General features: G+C 44.3%; 1 protein-coding gene across 1 annotated transcript in view; it reads left to right on the forward strand.

Moving 5' to 3' along the window:
* USP12 (ubiquitin specific peptidase 12) overlaps positions 1-26,998 on the forward strand; it is a 437,577-nt gene that overhangs the window by 198,539 nt on the left and 212,040 nt on the right. Inside the window, exon 2 of the mRNA XM_086935175.1 lies at positions 21,386-21,466. Coding sequence (XP_086791301.1) covers positions 21,386-21,466 — 81 coding nt within the window. The remainder of the gene's footprint in view (positions 1-21,385; positions 21,467-26,998) is intronic.

Below are 26,998 nucleotides of genomic sequence, written 5' to 3' on the forward strand. Positions count from 1 at the left end.
ACAGCAGTGCACACAGCTGCAAGGAGACGCCACGGGCCATATTGGACCTGAAAAACAAAGAAATAAACATAAGATTAGCAAAATAAACAAAATGGCCTACCTCCAACAGCAAAACAGCAGCATACATACCCGTCGGAACAACTTCGTGCACAGCAGTGCACACAGCTGCACAGAGAAGCCACGGGCCATATTGGACCTGAAAAACAAAGAAATAAACATAAGATTAACAAAATAAACAAAATGGCTTACCTCTAACAGCAAAACAGCAGCATACATACCCGTCTGAACAGTTCCGTGCACAGCGGTGCACACGGCTGCAGGGAGACGCCACGGGCCATGTTGGACCTACAAAAGACAAAAAAGACATAATGTTATTGCAAAAGAAAAGATAGCTTACCTCAAACTGCAAAAGAGCCGCGGATCGGAACCACTCCGTGCACAGCGGTGCACATCGCTGCAGGGAGACGCCACGGGCCATATTGGACCTGAAAAACAAAGAAATAAACATAAGATTAGCAAAATAAACAAAATGGCTTACCTCTAACAGCAAAACAGCAGCATACATACCCGTCTGAACAGCTTCGTGCACAGCGGTGCACACGGCTGCAGGGAGACGCCACGGGCCATGTTGGACCTACAAAAGACAAAAAAAACATAATGTTATGGCAAAAGAAAAGATAGCTTACCTCAAACTGCAAAAGAGCCGCGGATCGGAACCACTCCGTGCACAGCGGTGCACATCGCTGCAGGGAGACGCCACGGGCCATATTGGACCTGAAAAACAAAGAAATAAACATAAGATTAGCAAAATAAACAAAATGGCTTACCTCTAACAGCAAAACAGCAGCATACATACCCGTCTGAACAGCTTCGTGCACAGCGGTGCACACGGCTGCAGGGAGACGCCACGGGCCATGTTGGACCTAGAAAAAAGAAAAGAAACATAAGATTAGCCTCAAAAAACAAACATGGCTTACTTTTAGACGATAACAACAACAACATACATACCCGTGTGCACAGCGGTGCACATCGCCGCAGGGAGACGCCACGGGCCATGTTGGACCTAGAACAAAGAAAAGAAACATAAGATTAGCCTAAAAAAACAAACATGGCTTACATCTAAATGAAAACAACAACAACATACTTACCCGTTTCAAGAGCTTCGTAACAGCGACTTCTAGCAGAGACGATCAGGGGAAAATGGCATTTAGAATCCTACGGCCATTTTCGGACTTGGGGGCGTGGTTTTGAAGTTCTGAGTGACAGACAACGTCACTGTCTAAAGAACATCAAAAATTACGCCCCCAAATCCGAAAAGGACGGGGCTTGTTTGGAGTGACGCATCTCTCCTCCAATGGCTGGCCTCCGTTTAGGAAGCCAGCCAATGAAGGTGAGATGGGGCAGGGAGGCGGGACCTTCTGCGCTACTGAGACTCATTAAATCTCCGGCCTAAGACTGCGCAAGCGCAGCCTTTTAGGCCTCCGACCTAAAGAGCTGCTCCATGCGACTCCAACTTCTCACAGTTCCCCCTTCCCCAGAGGGCTTAGTGCTGGAAACATATTGCTGGCTGAAGCAGGTTTCTGGAGTCCTTCATACCACCCGAGCAGCCAGAGAATCTAAACGGTTGTAGGCAGTAAGGAAGAACATCTTTTCAACAGGCAGTCTAGCCCTCAAATCATAAAATGCAACATGCCGGTTGGGAAGACGTGTATGCCTTGAGGGATATGGTCCAGCTTATCACAACAAACCTATCTGAACGCCTAAGAGGGAGCATTTTGCAGAGTCGGTATGACTCTTCTGGGCAAAGCATTAAAGCTGGCCTAGAGATCTCCTGCTATATGGCAATAGCAATGGGATCATCAGTGGCTCTCTCACACCATGTATGGTTGAGGACTTCTGGCTTTTCCGTTGATGTACAGGTGACATTAATGGATTTGCCATTTGATGGAGTAAAAGCAAATTCGTTGCTGAAAAATTTAAGGTGGGCAGAGCAACTGCCAGTATACGACGTTTTGAGGATTCTTGAAATGTTTCAATTTTCATCATAGTTCCGTAACGCAAGCAATGAACCCCTCTTTTCAAGCAGTACCGAGGCAAGAGCAGAGATAGAGACCACAATACACAACAGGTAGTCTCCTTCTCTCCTTCCCTCATGCCACCTGGGAAGCCGCTTCAGTCCCTCCTTGAAGACTTGAAAGAGAATATGCGGCCCGTGGGAGAACAGGTATCCTCATTTCTGCCATAACATGAGACCAAGAGTCCTTCGAACTGTAGAATGGGGTGGGCCTTACACTTACATGAGATGCCACCCTGAATACAGTCGCTATGGTTGACAGACCGTCTTTGGATCATGCAGCAGGAGGTTCCAGTCCTGCTGCTGAAAGGAGTTGTCAGCAGTGAGACAGAAGTGCTACACTCAGAATTTCCTGATTTCCAAGAAGGTCAGCAGTCTGCGCCCAATCCCATACCTCAGCCTCTTGAATCTTTTCCTGCGCAAATAGTTAAGAATGTTTCCCAAGACACTGATACTACTGTTTCTATTGACATGATATGTAAATTAACTTTTATGATTTTTTTAATTACGTTATGTTATGCTCCTGATTGTTTGTGCTTATTGTCTCCCATCCAATTGTCAATATTATAGTCACTACTTTAAACCCATGTACCACAACCGTATGCTTTTTGCTTTTATGTATTCAATGTTTGTAATGCTCGTCATTTTTTATTTATTTGGAAATTACCAATAAAAACTGTTGAAATGAAAGCATGTTTCCCACTTGCTCAGATTCTTTTGACTCTGCAAGTGGGACACTAAAAGGTATGACCAAAATTGCAGGATGTATATTTCCACATAACTATCCTGTAGTTGCACAGGAGGTACCTGCATTTCATGGTAGGATCCACTCCCTATCAGTGTGCAGTTCTCCTGTTAAGATTATAATTAGCACCTTGAGTCTTCACATCTTATGGATGGTTTTGATAGTAATGCCTTCCCTTCTGTGAAACCTACCACCATTCATAAAATTGACAGATTGCGTGAAACAAATGTCTCATTTACGGGTTGCAGCTGCGACCTCTGGCACTGCTTTTGCAACCTCTTGCCTCTGCTTTGGATCCCCTTGCTTCAGAGGAAGTAAAATCCGTGCCAAGAAGACAGATGCAGCTTGCCCTTATGGGCTTTGTGCTCCAGCTTCATTTTCTGCCCATTTTTATTACTCTTAAACATTAAGAATCAGGAGGTAGAATGAGACCTTTAGTGACAGATGATGTGAGAAAAAACGCGTTTTTAAATATATAAAGTGTGTGCGCATACTTTAGAGTTAGAGTGCAAGAGTGTATTGTGAGCATGTCTGTCTGTGGGAGCTAAAGTGAATGAGTCGGTGACAGATAGTGAGTTAGAATGAGTGAGATTGAGTGTTGGTGAGTATGAGTGAGTGGCAATAAGAATGAGTGAGATTTATAGATAGAATGTAAATGAAGGAGAGAAAATGAGTGCGTGATTATAAGTGAGCTTGAGTGAGAATGACTGATGGAGGGTGAATGAGATTTAGTGTAAATGAGTATGTGGTGTTGTGCTTGCTAGTCTGCTTGACCCTGGTGTACAGAATGTAATTCTTGGCTTACAGAAACCAATGGAAAAATACTGCTACTGGCATACTAGAGGCAATTGTTAGTATGTCGGGCATCGTTGCAAAATACTAGCCCTGGCATACTGGAGGTAATTTTGGGCTTAATGTGGAAAAATATTGGCACACTTAAGGAAATTCCTGGCATAGCGGGCACTCATAGCACAATGCTGGTGCTAGATCATAGTACATACTTCTTGGCAAATGGAAGGAAAACCATTACATATGGGGTGGGGGCGCAACCATGATAAATTACTGACTCTAGAGGTAATTTGACACAGAGGTAATTCAAGGTATATGATGGCATTAATTGCTAAAGTCTGACACTGGGCTATTGCAGGTAATTTTTGGCAAATGAGGGGAACCCTTGACAAAATGCTAACCCTGGCACAATGGAGGGGATTTTTGACATAAGGAGCTATAGTAGAACATTCTGAAAACAATGGGGTAAACTCCCTGATAGTGTCATATTTAATTGGCTTGACACAACTTGAAAGGAAGGACTTGAATATGGATGAGTGCCTTTACAGGGCCTTTGACTTTTTAGCAAATATATGTTAAACTGTGCTTTTTAATGCTCAGTTAGCCCCATTTTCATAAGTGAACTTCTCGGTGTGAGATAACCGCCTGCCCCCCTTTCAAAACCCACGAGAATGAAAAATGTCTTAGCTATCATAACGGAAAGTTTCAATTCTATTGAGGCGATGATTAGGCTATTCTTTCTTCACTTTATTGAATAGCACCCTTTCAAAGTAAACACAACAAAACTATCATTCCCATGAGACCCTGGGAATGTTAAGAGAAACAACAATAGAGCTCAATAGATAGATTGTCCTTTCCGCTATCCACCAATCAGGGGGCTACAACTGGATCATGCTCCCTTGTCACTGGCCCTTCCTCCTCTTTCGTCGCGCGAGCTCAGCCTCCATCAGCAATTCATGAATCGTGTTTGCCTCCGCCCGATCCTGTAACCAAATGGCGTGTTTAGGATACCATCATAGCTGAGGATTAGCCTGTAAGGAAAACTTACGCAATCTTGTATCTTTCAGCAATGACACAGTTACAAGAAAATACAAATTTGATGTATGGTCAAACTATTATTTACTCCACAACGAGGGTTAAGAGGTTCCACATAGTAATGAACCGTGGTTGGGATAATCTTCACCTCTGAGTCTTTATTAGAATTGAAACATTCCGTTACGATAGCTAGGAACTTTTTCATTCTATGTGCGGACCGGAGGCGAGGATTATGCTAGATTAAAGCTTACTTGCCACCAAGTGGGCCATCTACAGAACCGGTTTAAAGTAAAACCGCTTGATGGTGGAGACCGAAGACCAGTCTGCTGCGTTAAGGATATCCTCCAGACGAGCTCCCAAGGAGAGAGCTTTAGAAGCCATCCCCCCTCTGGTAGAATGAGCTCCAAACATCTGCAGGTCAAAGCCCACTTCCTGCATCGCCCAAGGTACCCACGGGCAATCGTGCGAGAGGAAATAGCTGTGTGTGGTTTCCTTAGAGCAATGAGAAGTTGTTGCTTGCCCGAAGGGCGAAATTCCTCCCACATCTCTTTCTATGCCATGAGGCAGGACGCCACACACAACTTGGTGGAATCCGGGAAGGCCGTATACAAGATGGATTTCGTTCCACACTTCATCAGATGACGGATATTGAAAGTGACCCCGGAGGCAGAAGAAATTCTGCCAGAGACATCCAGAGCCCTGACATCTGACCCCCACCTGCAAGTAACTAGGCAAAGGAGCATAGCCAGTTTAGCTGAAAGTTCCTTTCGGGAGAGGAATCTATTCAGTTGCCAAGAGAGGAAAAGGTTGAGCACCTGGTTCACATCCCCGAGGGGTGAATTTCTTGGTTCCGGGGGAAGGGTAAGTCTAATCCCCCGCAGGGGTCGACAGACAAAAGGATGCTCACCCACTGGAGAACTGTCCACCGTTACATGACCCGCCGATATGGCAGATCTGAACGTATTGATGGACCTGTATGCCATACCTTCCCGGGCCAAGGAAGCCCAAAAATGTGAGTTACATCTTCTGCAAAGGGATTGAGATCACGGCGCAAACACCAATGAGACCACCTTCTCCATATGCATTTGTATAGTTTAACATTACTGTTCGCCCAGGCCTTGGATATAAACCTCTCAGCCGCTCCCCAAAGGCCTGGTACGACCATCGTCCCCTGTAATCCGCCACGCCATAAGGTCTAGCGACCCCTGCAAGATGAGTGGGTGAGGCTAGTGAGACGGATTGAGAGGGGGAGCTGGGAATAGGGAGAGAGGGATTGGAGAATCCCAAGAAAGTTCCATAAGAACCGGAAACCAGACTTGTGATCTCCTAATCAGGGTGATCATCACCACCTCCACCTTTTTGTCGCCGAACCTGGGCCAAGACCCTGGTGATCATTGCAAACAGTGGGAAGGCATAGCCTTTTTTACCCCTTGCCAGTTGTTGAGGAAAGTGTCTGTGCTCTCCGCCAGGGGATCCGGCCTCCAACTGAAAAACCATGGCAGTTGGTGATTCAGGTGTGAGGTGAAGAGGTCCACAGAGAAAGGACCCCATTTGTACTGGAGGTCCGCAAAGAATCCCTCGTTCAGCTTTCACAAACTCACATCGTGGAAGTGATGTGACCGGTATTCTGCTGCCTGATTTTCCTGGCCGGGCAGGTACTCTGCTGTGACCGAGATCTGAAGGTCCAGGCAATACTGCCAAAAATTGGCGGCCAGGTCAGAGAGAGCTTTCGCAAGTGTGCCTCCCAGGTGGTTTATGTACCGTACCGCTTACACATTGTCCATCTTGAGGAGGACACAGGATTGTATTGAGTATTCGGTCCAGCACTGGATCGCAAAGGAGCCCGTCAGAAACTCCAAGCAATTATATGTAACCATTGTTCTAGCAGTAACCACATACCTCCTGTGGTGAACTCGCCACATCTCGCCCCCCAGCCTAGTCTGCTGGCATCGGACTCTGACAATACCTGGCGCAGAACCGAAGATTGCACGACCGTTCCAAGCCTCCATGTTGGCGAGCCACTGCGTGAATTCTTCCCTGGCCTCCGCCGTCAAATTCACATTCTGCGAGTATGAGAGACCCTTGCACATGTGGATAGCCTTCATGCGCTGAAGGGCCCGGAAATCACTGTTCAAATGAAGCCGCTGATGGACTGACGCCTGTTTCTCTGCCAGATCACGCAAATCATTCGACTGGCTATAAATAAAGACTCCAACAGACGGGTGGAAGTCATTTACAGTATAATTTTGAGGCTCCACCCGGCTAGTGGAGGTGTGTGAGGTTTTTAATCCTAAACCCATATTTGACTAGGAGGAATGTGATAATTTGATGATATACCAAAGAATCTGCTTTTTGGCTGCCCATCCCCCCTCCTGTCCTGAAGAAGACCCACCTTGATGCATTTCACTTTTGCTCAATTTACAGGGGTCGAAACATCGACGTACTGCATATGTCTGCACAACGCTCATGATCACAGTCTTATTAGCCTTTGGATCCTGAAGCATATGTGCTAAAATAACAAGGACATAAAAAAAAAATCTTCTTTCTCCCTTCCATATATTGCACGCTTAATTGTTTCTGTATATAGTGTACTGTCTTTATCACCAACCACCACATGTCACTTTTTCACCACAGTCACATATTTCATATTAAAATTGTAAATTGCGACAGCCATAATTATTTGATTTTTTCTGAATAAACTATTGAATTCTAATTTTGGTGTGTGATATATAATTTTCTCTTCCTTCGCAAATTATTGATATGTGTTATAAGTAAGCTGTAGCTACTTGATCTAAGCAATTGGAAACCTTAATGGGCCCGGGAATGCAGCAGCCCTGGGAAGATGGCCTGGATCGACGAGGACAGGAGCCCCACAATCCGAGCTACTTACCTGAAAGAGATGTGCGGTTTCGTGAGGGCCTGCCGGATCTTGTAGTGGATTTTCGTCACCTTCCAGGATGGAAGGATGAGAGTAGATTAGACGGAGAAACCTCGAAAATCACCTTCTGGGAGGGAACCAGGGTGAACTTGGCTCAAGCCCTGTAGGAGGTTGACCGCTGTCTGGAGCTGGTGCATGAGTGCCCGGGGGCACAAGGCCATCATCAGAATATCGTCGAGATACACAATGAATCTCATCCCCTGCGCTTGTAAGCGCTCCACCACCGGTCGAAGGACCATGGTGCAACACCATGGGGCCAAGGACATTCCTAAGGGCAGAGTGGTAAATTTGTAGGTCTTGTCCCCCCCAGGAGAACTGCAGGAACATCCTGTGGGGGGGAGATAGGAACCGAGAGATGAGTGTCCTTGAGGTCCAAATGCGATATCCAATCCTGCAGTCTCAGGATATCCCGGAATAGGTGGATACTTTCCATTTTGAAGTGACGATAAATCAGCCACTCATTGAATTCGCGCAGATTGATACCGGGCGTGACTCCAGTCCACCTTGTCTACCAGGAAGAGGTTGCTTATAAAGCCCTTGGGATGGGGAAGGGAACGGCAGATCGCTCCCTTTGCTAGGAGGGACCGCACATCCTGGGAAACCCAAGCTGAGTATGTCTCCGAAAAGCAGGTGGGTCATGAAGCTACGGGCTGGACAGGATTCCCATAGAACTCTATCCGTAAACGCCAGTTCGTCTTGAGAACCCAGGCATCCCCAGTGATAGAAGTTCAGGCCTGGAAAAAAATTTGCCAGCCGGCCCCCTACTTTTAGAAGGGAGAAGGTATTACACTTACCGAGTTGTTGGAGGAGCTGGCACCTCTTGCCCCTCTGTGCCTGCCATGGCGTCCTCTGGTAGAAGTTCTCAAATCTTGCCTGGTCCTGGTACTTGCCTTGGTTGGAGCTTTGTCCTCTGGGAGCGTATTGGTTAGGACGGCCGGAAGAGCGGCCCCTTCCTTGACCGGCCCCGCTGAAAACCCGGGAGTGAAACACCTTTTTTTATAGAGGACTGGACCTTATCCAGTGAGGTAAAGGTGTTCACAAACTTTACCAGTTCTTTAATAAAAGGTTCTCAGAACAGGCCGGCCTGCGCCACAAGACACGCTTCCGAGTCTGCCAGATCCCCAAGTTTGGGGTCCACCATGATCAACGAGGATCTGCAGCGTTCAATAGAAAGGGCTCAGTTGGCATTGCCCACGAAAACCACTGTGTTTCGCCCATGAGGACAGGGTATCTGGGGAATTGAGGGAGCCCGAAGCTTTCGCCTCCTCTGCCATATCAGAAAGTTTGGTGAGAGCCCTAGGGTGTCCAGCAGCTTCTCCTGATACACTCGCCAGGACCTATGAATCCTTTTCTTAGAGTCCTTCACAAACTTCTGTAAGAAGGTAGCCATGCGAGGGTTAACATCGGCTGTCGGGGCTACCTTGCCCTCCAAAGATGGGCGGGGACACTCCGCTCTGAGGTAGATGTAGGCATCCTTCTTGAGGGGCTTCCGAATGCGGCTCGCCACATATTGTGTTACCTTGTCTGAGGGAGCCCATTCTAAAGAACTCTGGCTGGCAGAAGTCTGCCTTATGTGGGGGGTGGGTGTCCGCCTTGAATACTGTGAGGGCATGCCTTGCTCTGTAATGAGCTGTAGCCCGGGACCCTACAATCCTGAAGTAAATATTAAGAGGGCAAATAGGTCTGGCAGATGGTCCCAGCAGACCAAGCCTGCACACTACTGACTCCCACGTGGGAGCGTTACGAGCGCTCTTAAATTGGAATAAGGTGCTCGAATACCTGACCCCAGAGGGCATATGTTAAATGCTGCTGCTTAGGCAATACAGACCCGCACTAGTGGGCGTAGACTCTCCAGACCGACAAGGCTCCCCGCGACGCTGCAGCTCCGTTCCAGGAATGCATCGTATGCACGGAATGCAGAGCGCATGCCGCGGCTGAGCGCCGCCAATTAGGCGCCATCTGGTGACGGGAGGACTGCACTTCCGAGCCTGCACTCAATGCGGCCACGAAGGAGCGGAGCACGCTCCTGCGGCGGGAGACTGGCCTCCCAGCAGGAGGTGACCAGAATTAACGCTGCGTCACGGAGCGGTATCACAGAAATAAAGGCACAATACAAAATATCGAGATAACAAAGCACAAGTGCCGCATGAAAAACCCTGAGGCGGCGCGATTAGCAATAAAACCTCAGACAGGAAACGCGTTTATATCGCGTCAATATCTAGTTCTGACAAACTTAATTTACCAAAGTTCAGCTGAAAAAAATGCATTCAGCAGATACACATACAAGAGAATGAAAACATATTCAGCTGTCTGAGGCTGCGAGCAGCGAAGAAAGAGGAGGAAGGGCCAGTGACAAGGGACTGTGATCCAGTTGGAGCCCCCTGATTGGTGGATAGCTGGAAGGACTATCTATCTATTGATCTCTATTGTTGTTACTCTTAACATTCCCAGGGTCTCATGGGAATGATAGTTCTGTTGTGTTTACTTTGAAAGGCTGCTATTCAATAAAGTGAAGAAAGAATAGCATATTCCTCGCCTCCGGGCCTGACTTAGAATTGGTCTGGCTCACTACAATTCACTGTAAGTATTACACTGCAACACTTTCAAAGATCATGTCAGCACCCTAATATAGGTGACTTCTAAAATAGTTATTTTTTTCTGGTTTGTTATACTGATCATGCAGTTATTACAGAACTTCAGCAATATCAATTATTGCAATATCTTCTGGTTTAAGGTCATATGAGACTCGTATGATATCACTTTCTGTGATCTTAAAAAAACAGAGTTCCTTCTCCTGAATTTAATGAATCATTGATGGTGTTGGGATCCCTAAGGGGACGTATACATCAATGTTGGGGATTTAAATGTTGCAACGGTTACCAAATTTAGAAATAAATGTGTTTAAGGCCTAACAATACCATGAAAAACATGAAACAGTTATTTAGAAAAACATGAAACAATTATTTTAAAAAACTTTTTCATTTATTTGAGAAGATTTAAAATTAGATTATAACATATTTGCAATTAAAATCATATACACAAAAGTTACTCATAAATTTCAGAAATTCCAAAACATACAGTTTTCTTTAAAAATTGCTAACTTAGCAATAGTTCATACAAACAATACTCAAATATAATCGTTATTCGATGAATTAGTATAGGAACGAAATTGTCGACGCGGCGTATCGGTGCCTCTTTTATATCCTGCACCTTCTTCAAGGACTCGTTCACAGCTTAATAATATCCAGGTTAGATCTTCCAAAACGAATAACGATTATATTTGAGTATTGTTTGTATGAACTATTGCTAGGTTAGCAATCTTTAAAGAAAACAGTATGTTTTGGAATTTCTGAAATTTATGAATAACTTTTGTGTATATGATTTTAATTGCAAATATGTTATAATCTAATTTTAAATCTTCTCAAATAAATGAAAAAGTTTTTTTAAATAATTGTTTCATGTTTTTCTAAATAACTGTTTCATGTTTTTCATGGTATTGTTAGGCCTTACACACACTTATTTGTAAATTTGGTAACCGTTGCAACATTTAAATCCCCAACATTGATGTATACGTCCCCTTAGGGATCCCAACACCATCAATGATTCATTAAATTCAGGAGAAGGAACTCTGTTTTTTTAAAATTGTTGACCCAATCCTTTTCCTGCCAGAAAGGGTAACTCCCGATAAATATTTATCACTTTCTGTGATGTCATTAAGGTCAAAGCACGTGTGATCTCACTTCTACTAACCCTGGCATTTTGGTGAGTCAACGTCCATGAAATGTCAATGGAAAAAAAGGCGCAAGGATAGGAAGTCTGCAGGTAGGCAATATGTCATGGTGCAAACAACTGTAAATATTGATCTGTACTTGCTGGCAGGGCATAGGGAAAGGGCTCTTCTAACTTTTTTTAAGAATTGGAACAATTCGCTCACAGCGATGTTTAACTTTGGGTCAGTAGAACAATTTCAGTATTTGCACATGTCTGTGACTTCCATTCTGATCAAAGACTTAAGCGTTTTGTCGTTTTTTTTCTTCAAATTGAATTTCAAACCAATTAGAATCCCTTTGCTGAAACTAAATAGTTTTACTCCGTGTAGACCAGCTTTTTATTTTTTCTACAGATGCTTAAGGGTATGGTGTTTGCTTTGGCGTGGGCTCTTTCTTGAAATTAATTGTAAATGTCGCAGAACTGTTCTTGTTTTTTTATCAGTCATTTGTGAAATGTCACAAATCTGCTATTTTAATTAATGTATGCTTTTTAGGTCTCGTGACCTACAATGCGCGCAAGCGCATTGAGGGAACAAGAATTCAAGTACCCAAAATCCTCGTGAAACCACGGGCTTTTTGCTGCGGTTTTCATTAAGTTCACGTGGCCACAGGCACGCGCTTTTGGGACATAAACTTGCATTTCTCCTCCCCCTCCCCAGCCAGCTTCCCCCAGGCCGTAGAAGCACTCCTCCCACACCTTTGAAGCTTCACTTCAAAGGCCCCTGTTGCTTCACACCGTGTCACATTTCTCCTCCCCCCTCCCCTTCTCTGCCTTCCCTCCGTCTTGTTAACTTTCCTCCCTCCAAAGCCTCCCCACCTCCCTTTCCGACACCCGTTAAGCTCCTTCTGGCCACTCTTACCCTGTGTCTCATTTTACCTCACTTTTGTTCAACTTCCCCTTGTTCCTCAGGTCCACCCCACTTTACATTCCTCCCCGTTCTTTCCCCACCGGAGCCAGGCCTGGCTAATTTTCTTTGGGAAAGTTTCCTGAAAGAGGAGCCTGCATTTCGTGACACATAAAAGCCCTTCTCAGATTCAGGTTGACCTTCCCCGAGCCAGTGGCTGGCACTGCTCACCGAGGGGCCCACCTCTCTTGCGGGCCATGAACATTCCTGCTCAGGCAGACCAGCAGACAGGCCCAAGTAAAGCCATTTAAAGAGCCTAATACACACAGCCACTACCTGCACGCAAAACTAGACAACACCTGCACATAGACTGACAAAACTATACAACCATGCACAGGCATGCACGTACAAACAACCAATCAAGCCCTACATCTAATATAAACAAAATACATGAAACCGTGCAAGAAATACACAAAACCAACAGACACACGCTTGTGTGCAGCATGCAGGCAATTGAAGATATAATGCAAGCATTACACTCAGGCAACACCACGCTCACAATCTTGCACATGCAGATATGCACAAACCACGCATGCATTTACTAACTAGTGTTAATACAGCACATAAAAGCACAACCTTTCACACGCAACCGTGCACATCCGTAAGGCACTGATATGCAGACAAAGACTGCATGAACATGGATTTACAGAAAGCAGTACGCACACACACACAATCACACCCCTACTGAATAATTTATAGAAGAATATACAACTATGCCCACATAAATACACACAAAACTATGACTTTATAAAAAGCTTTACAATTTTATTTTCTTAAAATAAAGCGGACATATATTTACATTTTGTATTGAGACTTTGTGCATGTCTCTCCTCATGCAACTCCGTACCTGCTTCTTCCATCAACAACACCCAAACTTACTAAGCCATAGCTAGCCACAGAGTCTGTGATATTGGATAAACCAGGGCCTTGCCCCCAGTCCTTTCCATAAGTGTGGCACACTAGAAGCAAAGACCTTTATGGACCAAATTAATAAAGTCACTTCCTCTTGTTTCCACCTTCTCAGGGTCCTGGCGAATGTGTTTCCTTTCATCCTTGCTGACCGCAAAAGACGTTATTGTTGCATTAGTCTTAGCCAGGACAGATCACTACAATGTGTTATATTTAGGCATTCAGAAAAAACTGCAATTGAAGCTTCAGACACCCCAGAATGCAGCCTCTCCTCTCCTCACCGTGAGCTCCTCGCTCACATTCCCGCCCCCCCACCAGGCTCTCCCGCCCCCATCCGGTACCCAAACGTGAGCATGCTTTTATTATATCCTGGATTTGCAGGTTTCATCACTGGGACCCGGGGCCCATCTGCCGCCCGGCTGTTCTTCAGAGGTGAATTTTCATATCGCCCCTTGGAAAAACATCTGTCTCTGGAGGCAAATATGCAAAGAGCAGGCATCGATTCAGAAGGAGAAGCGGGTCTTGTTTGTAACTGTACCTGTATGCAAAGCACTTCAAGCGGCGCTCAGCGCTTTCCGTGCACCCTGCCCGTCGCGTGCATGGGATGTGCGTCGGCAGCTGTCAGCCCAGGTGTTTCTGTGGGGGATGCGGGGGTGCTTGACTCGCGGGTTTTAAAAGGTGAAAAGCCCTGATGTTGAGTTGTACCCCTTGACAGAATAGGTGACCAGATTCTGTTACAGAGATCTGTGCAGCGCTGCATTGCCACTATTATGACCTCGTAGCGCTGCATGGGATGAATCTCACTGAAAGTGCCTGTTGGTTGTAAGGGGTGTTTAAACACATTCATTGAACGTAAAGCAGAAGAAGTTAACCCTTTGGCAGATCTACCAGCCCATCATCACCAGCAGATCCCATCTAGAGCTGTATTGGCAGCACGAAAGCACCAGTGTCAGCAATTTATGCTCGTGCAAATTTGCATGAGCTCATTGATAGTCACCAAAGATTCCCAACACCTATGGTATCTGTGCATTGCAGCCAGCTTTAGCCTGGTTATTCTGTCATTCTAGCGGCCCGGCCGCCGCCGGGGTCACACAAGCTTATCAGCAGTGTGGTTCATCACAAAATCATCAGCGTAAGACGGGCTGATAACACATGACAGAAGAATGGGGAGCGGGGTGTGCTCCGAGCATTAACCCCCTGCGCTGTAACCAGCAGGCGGCATTTGTACCCCTACCAGTGTGTCACTGGGGGCACCGGGTGAGGCTGAGCCCCACACACACTCGGACCCCCGCTCGCGCAGCTCAGAGGTGCACCTGGGCACAGGGCTTAGGGAAGCCTCTTTGTTAAGGCACAGACCCCCTCAGAAGGGAGTGTGCATGAGGGGAGGCGAGGGGGCGGGGCTGCTTCAATAAAAAGAATGGGCTTGCTTTTCTCATCACCACCCCGGCGAGTGTCAGCGGTATAAGCAGGCTCCCCACGGCCCTCATTGTCTCTGTCCTTTGTGTATCCCTCGCAAGTTATGCTTAAGGAGTGTAGCGGGGCACGGAGGCGGGAAACGTGTCCCTTCCCGTGCTCTGTCCTGCATTTATCATGACTTTATTTTTGACTCTAACCCACTGCTGCCCGCCTCCACCTTGGCCAAAGAGTTGGTGCAGCATTGGGGGTGGGAAGAGACCCCGAACACCCCAAGCCTAACGTCAGTGCCATTAAGACATTGGTAGTAAAGTAAAGGTGGTGTTTTTTTTTCTGACGGCAGAGAAGTTTGTCACTACCATATTTCGATTTGTTTGCCCAGCAGGCTACATTTCCACAACAGCAGAAGCATATCAGTCCCATAAACGCACTAGCTGCCCTCCCTCGCGAAAAGGGACATCAGAATTCCTTCAAAATTGGCTTTTATGGCTAAAATGGCTTTACATGTAGTGTCAACATTTCGCAATGGCCATGCGGTTTTCAGACCCTACATACATTTGTGTGATTGGGGGTGGGCTGGAAGAGGAGGTATGATTAATTCAGGCATGGCATTCATCCCTTCTTTGTATATTTATCTTTGTGAAGCCCTAAGCTCAACAGGTTTGATTGCCCACACAGGAGTGTAAACTCATGTCTAAAAACATGGCTCTTTTAATCTGTTTTTGCTCTTGCCTTTCCGGTTGCCAAGCGCAGAGAAATTTATATTTATATATTGTTATTGACAATGCCAATAACGATATATAAATATAAAATGTCATTTACAAAACCAATAGCTCCAACTTTCCTACTGCGAGACCTATTGGCAACGCCAGTGCTTGTTATAATATATCTGTTGAGCTTTTATGTTTAATGTATATATTAAATAAAGTATTTGATGGTTTGGTGATAAAGTTCAGTAGGACTGAGAAACGTTTTACTGGTAATCAGGAGTATGTGGACACTTTCCTGTCCTGATGGAGTTTGTGATGGGTGTGGGGTGGAGGAAGGTAGAAATTAGCGAACTCAAATTCGGCGGCCTTAGAACGAATTAAAAGTCAACAGTAGACTGTGCTCCAAGCTCTAACCTATGCGGTGAAACGTTAAGGGGTGAAATTGTTTTTCCTCTTGAAACCCTGTATTTTCTATATACATAATAAAAATAACAATCTAATAATTTTATGGTTGTTTTCGTGTGCCTTATCCATATAATTTTACACAAACGCTGGCGTATGATTTTTTTCTATTCATTTTTGTGTAATAACTCCATCAACTCGCATCTTTAGAATGTTGTTTGTTTTTAAATCTGCTTCTACTTGCGGGTACATGGCACGTATTAGATTTGTAATCGTTGTTGGCATATGGGACTGAGGAAGCATTTGACTGCAACAATAACTGGCACTTGAGTAAACTGAACCGCATCTTCAGTGATGCTTTGTGGGACTGGCAAAACACGGGAGAGTACACCCCACAGCCAGTCAAGTTGATTGACTATTGATGATCAATCGGGAGAATTTAAAAGGGTACTAATTGATAGAAAAGCTTGATTAGAAAGAGGGGCATGCTTCCGAGTGTAGTTTAATGAATTTAAATTTAAGACTACATTCTGTAGACCTAAATATGTATCTGTATTGATGCAAAGCAAGCAGCACAGCATATGTAGCACGGCACGCTAATAATCTAAATGGAAATAAGGTGAGGCTAAATTGGAGGTGAGTGTTAACGTGGAAAGTCCAGGATGGTGCATTTTTCTCAACCATAGGCAGGCAAAGTACAGATTGAATGGGCTAATATCGAAGTGCTCAATCTAAGAAAAGGAGTTAGTGTGCACAGACAAGCAACCTCCTGAACATGAGTGTGCAGTGTTGTTGCCGGGTGTTATGTTGCAGTTTATCCTGCATGAAGAGGGATTGTGAAGTGAGGTTTGAAATGCCATTTTACTAATGTACAAAGCGCTTATTATAGTGCCATGCTTGGAAACATGAACATTGTACATTTGAAAAGTTCTAGGGTGGATTTGTGGAAGTTGAAACATTCTGTAAACTGACAGTTAGGAGTTTATGGAGATGCTTATTTGATACATTTCTAGCTGCAGATTCTTTACCGTAGAATGTTGACCAGATGCCAGACTAGATCTGGAAACTTTTGATGAGCAGCAGACTAACGAGAGGGTCAAGCCGGCAGTTATACCTGAATAAAGAGCCAGGTTTTAAACGCTTTCCTGAATTCTAGTTTTGTTTCAATCAGGCGAAGGTGTACCAGCAAAGAGTTCCACAGTTTTGCTGTTTTTAACGAAAAGGACCTGCCACCTTTGGAGAAGCGTGGAACCCGAAGGAGTCGCAGGTGGTTGGATCTCAAGGCCCGTTCCTGATTATATAAATGCGACATCCACCTGATGTAACCAGGGCCTATGTCTCTGGTGGCTCTAAAAGCCAAGGTCAATGACTTGAACTCTATCCTCCTGGTTACCAGGAGCCAGTGGAACTGTCTCAAATTAGGGAGATATGATGCCCAAGGGGTACCCGCTGAATCAATCTTGCCGCAGAATTCTGAATTATCTGTAGCTTGCGAGTCAGGTATGCAGGTAGCCCCAGCTAGAGGCTGTTGGTGTAGTTCAGCTGTGAGTTCACCAGAGCATGGACCGTAACCTTACGGCATTCCTTCGGGAGAAAGCGTAGAAATTTCCTAATGGATCTCAGCTTCCAGAAGCACGTAGATGAGACGTTACGCACCTGCATCGTAAATGATACATTCTTATCCAGCCTGATTTCCAGGTTTCCAGCTGAATCTGCCGGAATTGGCAGCGGATTCAGCTCTGTAAGCCACCACAGTTTCTATGGAGGGTCATGCCTCACTGAAGAACAAGACTTCCGTCTTATCTGCATTCATTTTCAGACAATTCCCATTCATCCAGACCAAGATGTTTTCAGGCATGCCGTGAAATTATGAACGGCCACCACTGAATGTTCTTGAAAAGAGAATACCAGCTGCGTGTCATCCACATAGAAGACTACCTTCACACCCCAAGATTCAAGAAGAGTGGCCAATGGGGTGAGGTAAATATTAAAAAGCAGCTGACTCAGCGTGGATCCCTGAGGCACCCTGCACACCAAAGGTTTCTGTGAAGAAAGAAAAGGACGAAGAAACACCTGTTGGGAACGATTCTCCCGGAACAGGAACAATCGCAGCCAGGACAATGTTGTTCTATGCATGCCCACTTGGTTCAGTCTCTAGAGCAGGATCGGATGGGCAACCGTATCCAATGCTGCAGACAGATCTGGTAGTACCTGTTGGGTATGTACATAAGTTCATATGAGCTGTCACGAGCGCTCAGGTGTCTGTAGCTAGTGACAAGCTCGTGCATTGGGATTCTGTGTTCTCTTTTGAATATGTGGAATGTGGGGAGTTAAATGCTGTGTACAGTTATTGGCATTACTAGCCTGGAACTTAAGACGAGAGCATCTTAATAAACTCACGTCCATCTTCAACTTCTCTCCTGTGTGATTATTGGCTTCCCTACACTGGCGACGGGCGGGATTCGTTACCTGCATCAGAGGAACATCAGAGGAACAAGCCTGGAACTTAAGACTAGAGCATCTTAATAAATTCACGTCCATCTTCCAACTTCTCTCCTGTGTGATTATTGGCTTCCCTACAGTACCTGCATAGCAGAAGCGTCTCGGTCCACAGACTCTTGTACTAGTTCAGAAATGTCTAAAAGAGCAGTCTCCACGCTGTAACACTCTCTGAAGCACAGTTGGGAATCATGTAGGAGGTCATAAGTTTCTATAAAGCCTACCAGTTGCTTCTGAACTGCTCTCTCTAAATTTTAACAGGAGTTTGAAGGAAAAAAATAGGTCTAAAAATGCCGAGCTCCCCAGGGTCAGCTTCAAGTTTCTTTCGTAATGGCAGCAGGAACGCTTGTTTCCATGTGGCAGGGTAGATGCCTGATTTCAGCGAGGAGTTCACATCTGATTTATTATGGGATTTAGCCAAGGGGCCAGCCTTCTAAAAACCGGGCAGGTCAAGGATCTCCAAGGGGGCCCGACTTGCACCTTAAACATAGTACAGGCTCGAGCAGAGAGCAAATGAGGTAAGAAATGTGCTATCTATAGCTGTAGGATTAGTAATGGTTTTTACAATATTAAAGATGGCTTTGGCAGTTATCTAAATTCTTAATGCTATTTGCAAAGTATTCCCTCGTCTTGCTCAGATTTAGCTTGTGAATTTTTTTCAGAGCCTCTTTATAGAGGCCTTTTGCTGCAGGATTGTAAGACTTTATCCATGACCCTTCAAGCTTCTTACATAGGCTCTTCTCCATTCTTAGTTCAGTGGAGAACCAAGGGGCTGAAGGTTTAAGTCTATTGGATGTGGCTGGCATCAATGGGGCAACTGTGTCTCAAGCAGATGTAACTCATACATTAAAGTAGGATGAATCACTGTCTGGATTACCTGTCCGCTGTGGCATAGCTTCTTGAAGTGCATGCCCAGTGTCTCTTTGGTGACTTTCCTCAAGTTTCTCCTCGTAGCCATATTTGTTCTGTGTATTGGTGGTCTAGACTCTAAACTAAGAGTAAAAGGTGCCACAAAGTGCTCCGACCTAATCAGAATAAGGAAGCCCCCACTTTAAGATTAAGGTTATTTGAAAAAATCAAATCTAGCATATGGCTCGCTATGTGGGTAGGTGCAGTAACCAGTTGCGAAAGATTAAGGCCCAATAAGCCTACCACCCATTTCGTGGCCACAGAAGGGACTTTGCTCTTTGTCTCTACCATCTCAAGCAGCAGGTTTCCCAACCTTTTTGTGGCAGAGGACACGGTTCTTATAGACCACGGGGCACAGGCAGCCAAAGATAGGGTTGGTGCACTAGACCATGGGTACTCTCACACATTTTCCCAAGGGCCACAAATTTGGTCTGTGATGTGACAGAGGATAACATTGATACTAGCAAGGTGGTGGTCGGGGTTGGGGGAGGGGGAAGGGTTGTTTTAAGGTGGGTGTAATGGAAGCTAGGCGTATACATATAGTGTCTGAATTGCACAATGGGAAATTAAAAACTTGGGATTAATCCCAGTTCTCCACTTAACCAAATTGTGTGATCCTAGGCAATTATTTTTATTTTCCTTCCTTTCCTTTTTCTTCATTATCACATATGAGGATTTCAAAATACCTGCCTTCAGGATGTGCACTGTACAAAGCCATCCCCAGTGTTTGATTGATTAACTATATGTTGTTCCTGTATAATAGGAACCTCGGCCACCAAAAAGTGCACAGGACAACTGACTTGCCTCTTCGTACATTGGCATTGTTAAGAATTAATGTTTCTTTATTCATGTGTGAAAACTCAACTTTAAAAAAAAATACGTCTCAATGCACTGATAGTCTGATATACTAAGGTGAAACGGTTCTGCATGTCAATGAATTAGTAACAGACTTTATCATACTTTTACTGCAAGATGTCTATAAATGAAGGTGTTCCTAAAGTTAAGTGGTTGAGGACACCCTAGTTCATTCCTTTCTTTAGTTTCAGTTAACCTTTATATAAATGCTTGCCGTTTTCTTTAAATTATTTTTTTAGCATTGTGTGTTAGTGCTGAGTCACATAAACATTAGCCTTCTGCTTCTCTTGACCAGGGGGCTGCATGTGAAGGTCAAGAGGGTCGCATGCGGCCTCTGGCCCTTACTTTGAGTATCGCTGGCCTAGACAGTCAGGTCCGGTGTGATGGTCATTTTGTCTGTTCAGTCCTCGCAGCCTCACCTCTAGGGAGGTATTGCTTGGGTATCTATTCAATGGGTTTTGTTACTGGCCGCAGGTTTTGCAGCAGTGATGCAATATCGTCTCGCCAGTAACAAAAGCAGCAGTGCTGCACACTTGGCCAACAAAATTGCCAGGGCCACTTTGGGGTCCTAGGACGGCGCTGCCCTGGGCACACCTGGTGCATTATACTAGGGACTTGCTAGTAAATCAGATATGCCAATCATGGATAAATCAATCACCAATACAATTTCGACGGGGAGCACTTGCACTTTTAGCACTAGTCAGCAGTGGTAAAGTGGCCAGAGTGCTAAAACAAGAAAAAACTAAATGCAGCATACAGTCAAAAATAGGAGGTCAGAAGCAAAAAGATGGGGGAAATCACGCCAAATAGATGCCAGGTCTAACACTAAGGAAAAAATAAATTCATAATTGAGTATTTACTTGCATTTGGAAAGTTGAACACTGAGATACTTGTCTTCTTTCAAATATACCAACTTTGAATAAACCCTAGAAGATGAAGTTGCTCTTGTGCCAAATCTTTTTCTATCATTAGATTTTGAAAAAACTTGCCCCTTGTGTAACCGTGATTGTGCCCAGCGTCCCATAATGTAATATCTTATACGTCATGTATATAAAGTAGGTTGCACTTAACATCTTGTTTTGGCACTAGCCTCATTTGATGCGCTGCATCAATGTTATTATTGGGCACATGTTCGGGAAGAGATGATGGAGTTTACGTGCTGGTCACAGCAATTTCTGTTGTTTAGAGTCTTCTATGCTTCAAGTGTTCTATCCTTATTTGTATGTTAACTCGTGTATGAGAAATCTCAAATTGATCGCATAGTTGTGTATCTGTGGGCTTCTAGGGTTTGATAGAACTTACATCTATATTTCAGTTATGTGGTTTCAGCTAAGCTTGATCTCTGTCACTTATGATATTGTTGGAAAGTTTACAATAGTACTTTTAACTTATGTCCTATTGATTCTAAGATTGTGTTATTTTGTTTTCTTAGGGCGCCAATGCCTCCGCTTTAGAGAAAGAGATTGGTCCGGAACAGTTTCCTGTCAACGAGCACTATTTTGGTTTGGTCAATGTAAGTTTTGTATACATTTGTCTACCTGTTCTCACTGTCTGTTTGGACAATTTTATACAGCGCGAGAACCTTGAGTTCTCTTTGGGCAAAGATGGGACAGTAAACCCACTTTAACGGTTTTGTTCAAACAGCCACAGTTGTCTAAGGTTTTCCTGATCACCAATCAATTTCCTTTGACCTTCAAATATTGATACTTTTGACAGAAAAGGGGTACTTTGCCGGCTTGCCAGTTTGAATTTGGACACAGCCAAAATAAGTTTATCTGCTTATTGTAAGACCTACGCAGGCTTCTAGTGCTGCAAATTTTGGTCTACAAGCATCGTCTGGAAAAAAAAATTTAACTTATCAATAAGGCTTTGAACCACACCTCTGCTACTTATAGATGGTCAATTATCGAGCGAGCATTAGAAACTGTCTCAAATGTTTTTCAAAAACTTCGAGCAGTGTTCTGCATGTGTTAAACCAGTCAAGCGATTTGCTTAGTTATTGTACTTGGAGCTGATAACATCAAGGCGAGAGTTCATGGACACATTAAGCACCATGATTTTATGAATGATGTTGAGAAATGGAAAAAATCCTTCTAAGCCTTAGCATTTAAAAGAAACCGGATTCAAAGACTGCTGCCAACTTTCTTAGACATGCTTGTCTTAGGGTGAAATAATATTTTTCAGTGCTGTACGCCACACAGAGGTGGTTGTCAGGGGAAGCAAACATGCACATAGCCATTAATGTGGTTTTCCGTTGGCTATATAGGTATTCTTTTAAAATGCATCCACAAAATATTTATCCTACGGGCAACACTGTATGTCCGTTAAAAAGCTAAAGTTGAATCGGAGTTCAGGTTGACAAATGTTATAATAGTGAATTCCCCGGAACTAAAAAGTTAAGAAATTACCAAGATAAGGTGCTGTCTTAAAGTCCTGTTCCAACTCTTATGTACTAAGTGAACTGTAACTCCCATCCCCAGTATACAGTATTCACGCAGCTGTTCAAACAAAAACTACACTATATAATGTTAGATATACTGAGGTATACACCGACACCCCACCCCCCATCATATATTCTTTCACACAGTCAAATGGCACTCATTCATAAAGGTATCCCCCAAATATTATATGGGAGCACATCCACAATCGTACAGCCATCAACCCAACATGATATGAACAGAGACCACAGAAAAACCATTGTTTGTCACACACACATCAGTATATCACCCAACCCCATTACACAACATATAGATTCACACTCATACGCCTATAGCCGACAACAGACGTCGGCATAACTAACATATACCCACACAATGACCAGGTATACCTACACACCATTATGTGCCAACGCACTTCCCTTCATACATCCAAACACCCACAATAGTACTCTCACAGCAACTATAAATAAACCAACACACCCACCATTATATGCCAACACTGCCGTCATTCACACACACAGCCACCATTTGCTAGTGTTATGTAGTGTAACTGTAAGAACTGTCGCACAATCATACATGCTTTTTAACACTTAAAAAATGTGATTGTCGCTACTAACTCAAATGGCAAACGTATTTTAGTAAAACAAGGGAAACAGCCACAATTATACATCAGTATTACTAGCATCATACTTTCAAACACACACAATCGAATAGGTACACATCTACCATCATTCACCTGCACCTCCACCATTCTATCTCAAAACGTGAACCATCATGAATTCATACAGTCAATATTTAACAATATTCAACAGTGTCACTTAAAACACTTCCTCATGCCTTCAGAAAATATTTCACACACTTGTAAACGTAATAACGTTGTCTCTAAAAACGCACTGCATTACAACCTTTTGCAAAAAATAGGGGTGAGAGTTAAGGTAGTACGATGGACGAAAAGTACACATTTGATTTCCTGTGAAGTGTTTGTATTTATAAATAGCGTCTTCTACCCAGAGGTCTCGTAGCGCTGTATTCATACTGCTGTGGAACCCTTCCTGGCTTTCCTGTGAGATGTCCACTCCTGGGCACCCCAAGGCATCCAAGCGCTGCTGGGGCCGTTGTGGAGACTAAGCAAGCTATTGCCCAGAGTCACAGAGTGGGACCCATGATTAGACTAGGCACCGAGGCGAGAATTATTGGGTCCAAGGAGATTCAGTCCAAGAGCCGCCGAGGCGGGAATTGAACCCTGGTCCCGGGCCAGACCTTTGCATCAGGGTCTGCCGCTCTAACAATTGAGCCACGCTTCTCCACTAGTGTCATATTTAATGTAACATAGTTTTACTGGGAAAAAACACGCTGTATGGTTTCTGTCCTGGGCACTATGAGTGACTGTTCTACAACATTATACAATCAGACTTATGTTTTTTGCTAAAAACGGCACATTGTTTACCCACAGTTCAACCATTTAAGTAGTAGGGACTGGTGCCTTTCCTGAAGGCTTTCCTGGGCAACTTCATTTCTAAAGCACTCCCGATCCCAAAGGGCATCTTGAAGCTATTCATAATGCTTTTTAAAGAAACTGCTTCAGCTTTTTCCTGAAGTCCGGTAGCGAGCAAATCTGTCAAGACTGATTTGCATATGGCTGGGTCCAAACTGGGGTGGTGTGGTGAGCGTAAGAATATTGGATTTAACCCACTTCCTTGTGACTGGGGGTGAATGTTTGCATTGTCCAGCATTCTGTTAATTAATTGTTTCTATTGCATAAGTCTGTCTTGCAAACTGCCTGAACTGAGACCTCCAACCCTGACCCCATCCCCCTCACCCCTACATAGGTGACATTTGGGGACTTCTCCGTATTCCCGTTAACTAAGTTTGCACCTAGTTCTCATGCTTCTTTAGGCTGAGTAACTGTTGCGTGCACAAAGATAATTAACAGGCGGTTTAGGTTGTGCACCACGTGTAACAGACTAAACTCTTTAGCGGATCATTCCAGAAAACGATACAGAATGGGTTATTGCTGACTGCTTTGAGATCAGTTGCTTGCTGCAGACAGTGTAGTTGGGCTATGTGCCTGAGAGTGGCAAGATGGAGCCCTTGCATCTCAAATGTGTCTCTAAATAGCAATGCAAGTGAACTTCAGCCCTATAATTGGGATTCTTGCAATCATGCAGATCCACCTATGTGTGAGTAGCTTCTCTGGGAGCATTACTGACCACTGAACTGATTGCAGGAAAGTTGCCTAAAAGCACTTAACCAAAATGTCACCAAACTCTAAGAAGACACTCAAAGAGAAGAGTGGACCAGATTAATTTTATTTATTCCCAGAAGAGGAATGCAAAGAGAACATTTCATGAGATCCAAGTGGCTTAGGCCCACCTGTACCTGATGACACATCCTTCAGGAAATGATCTAAAGAAGAAGTGACAAGGCTGCTTTAAGTACAGGATACCAAATTAAACAATCTTGACTAAAGTAGTACAAAGCATGTATACAATGATAACCACAATCAAGTCCAACTTCATGCAGCAAACAAAGGCAGTATATAGTCCTAGAGATTTATGAAGTGATCCCCTTGGTTAAAAACAATATTGCTGAATAATAGAATGAGGAAACTAGTAAACTAAATGATAAACACAAAAATGTATCCCTTAATGACCTGCTAGCACTTGTGGTGGGAGGAAACCTAAAACATTTTCCTCAATACTTGCTTCACAGATCAACTGGAGGCAGTATAAGTGCTGCAGGATCCCAGCCTTGTAAGCTGCATCACCACCCCAACAGAACACCTGGCGTGTAAAAGAAGAGGGAAACAAGCTTTCTGCTTTTAATGATGCTTCATCAGAAAAAAGCTCTGGGGAAGGTGATAAATGACAAAAGGTTCCGATGGTGTGAAATAAAACAGAGTTTAGGAGGAAGGGTTTTGACCCTGTTAAAAAGCCTGTTTGGATCTAGTGAGAGCAGCAAGACTTATTGAACCAGGCAAGTTGAGTATTTCGATAATAAAAATATTGTTTTGCATCTAGACCAGCATGAGATCCTATAAAAAACTTCCATTAAGTGAGGAGAGAAAGGAAGGCTGATTACAGCTTTGAAGTATACACATTTATTGACAGGGAAAACAATTGTAAAAGAAAAGACTCCGGATCTACGCTGCAGTGCTGGAGTCAGATTTAACATGAAGCATAAATTGTTCAGTGAGAGGGGCTAGGCCAAGCAGGTGACCAAGATGGCTGCACGCTGTGAAGCTCTGGCGCCCACAGCCTGCATCCTTTTCTTTTTTGTCCTCATTTATAAATAAGTAAGTTGCCTTAAAGCAGTCAATGGCACTTTCCTGGGTCCAAACAGAGGAGAAACATAACCTTGTGAAACTCATATCACCTCCAGGACTCCTGGATTAGCCGACCACAAGACTCCTGGGGATAAGATGGGGAAGAGCGTGACCTCCTTCCCTGAATGGAACCTCCGTCCCTTAACCCCTTCCCTGCTGGCCCGTTTCCGCCCCCGTGCGGTAAACAAACGAACAGGGGCGGGCCATGACGAACCCCAGCCGTCATCAGCACACGAGCACCGTAGTGCATGACGGCTGTGGTTCGTCACCAGCATGGAAGGGGTTAAACTCACTTATTTCATAATCATTGGACTTTTATTTTTATTTTTTAGGAAGTCGAATTATCAAGTTCACTAATCCACTCCTCCCAGGCCCCCAAAAATTTAGTTATTTTCCTTGACATACAGCCCAAGTCCATTTTATGAATTCTTTTAACAGATGCAACCCAGTCTAAAAATAGTGGAGGATTGGGGGATACCCATTGTAAACAAATTTCTCTTCTGGCAAAGAGATTTAAGACAAATAAAAGTGAAGCTTTGGGTTTCGAGAGCTTACAACTAATAGTCTCCTCAGGCCAGATTCCAAAGATGACCAAAACCAAGCTTACCTTAATTTCTTGGCCAGGTACCTCTAAGATAGTCTTACCCACATGGTGCCAGAAGCCCTGGATCTGGGGACACTGCTGCAACATGTGCATGTTGTCTGCACACCCCGAGGTACACTTCAAGCAGACCTTTAAACCTCCGCCTCCTATCTCCACAAGCTTCTTCGGGGGTCCAATAAGCTCCATGAAGTGTAAACAGATGGTTTCTCCTCAATGGGGCAGCTTTAACAACACTCCATAAAGTGCACATCGATATTTGCCAGTAAGATCTAACGCCGCTGGAAGGCAGGTCTCTTCTCCAGGGCTCCTCTATGGGTATTAACGGGGGTTCTCCTTTAACTAAGAGCCAGTACCATTTAGATATTCTTTGTGTTGGTGAGGTGGGGCTAGCAACTTGTTCTCAAGTTCTTTGTTCGCATCTCCATTCTTGCCCTAGTTTACAGCCCACCTAGAAAATTTATAACATTTAAATCTGGACAACCTTTGGTTTGTCAAATTACTAAGGAAGTCCCATGAGAGCAATTTATTGTCTTGCAGTAATTGACCCCATTTCACAATGCCTTCTTCCAAAAGTGGGGCTGACAACCTATCCTTGAGCCAAGCGGGCATACCCGAAGAGTTCCAAATCAGAGCGCTTGCACAATAGTACGGAATTCTGAGCATCTTTCTCAGCTGATA

Source organism: Lissotriton vulgaris, chromosome 8, assembly GCF_964263255.1.
Source record: "Lissotriton vulgaris chromosome 8, aLisVul1.2, whole genome shotgun sequence".
Classification (NCBI taxonomy): domain Eukaryota; kingdom Metazoa; phylum Chordata; class Amphibia; order Caudata; family Salamandridae; genus Lissotriton; species Lissotriton vulgaris.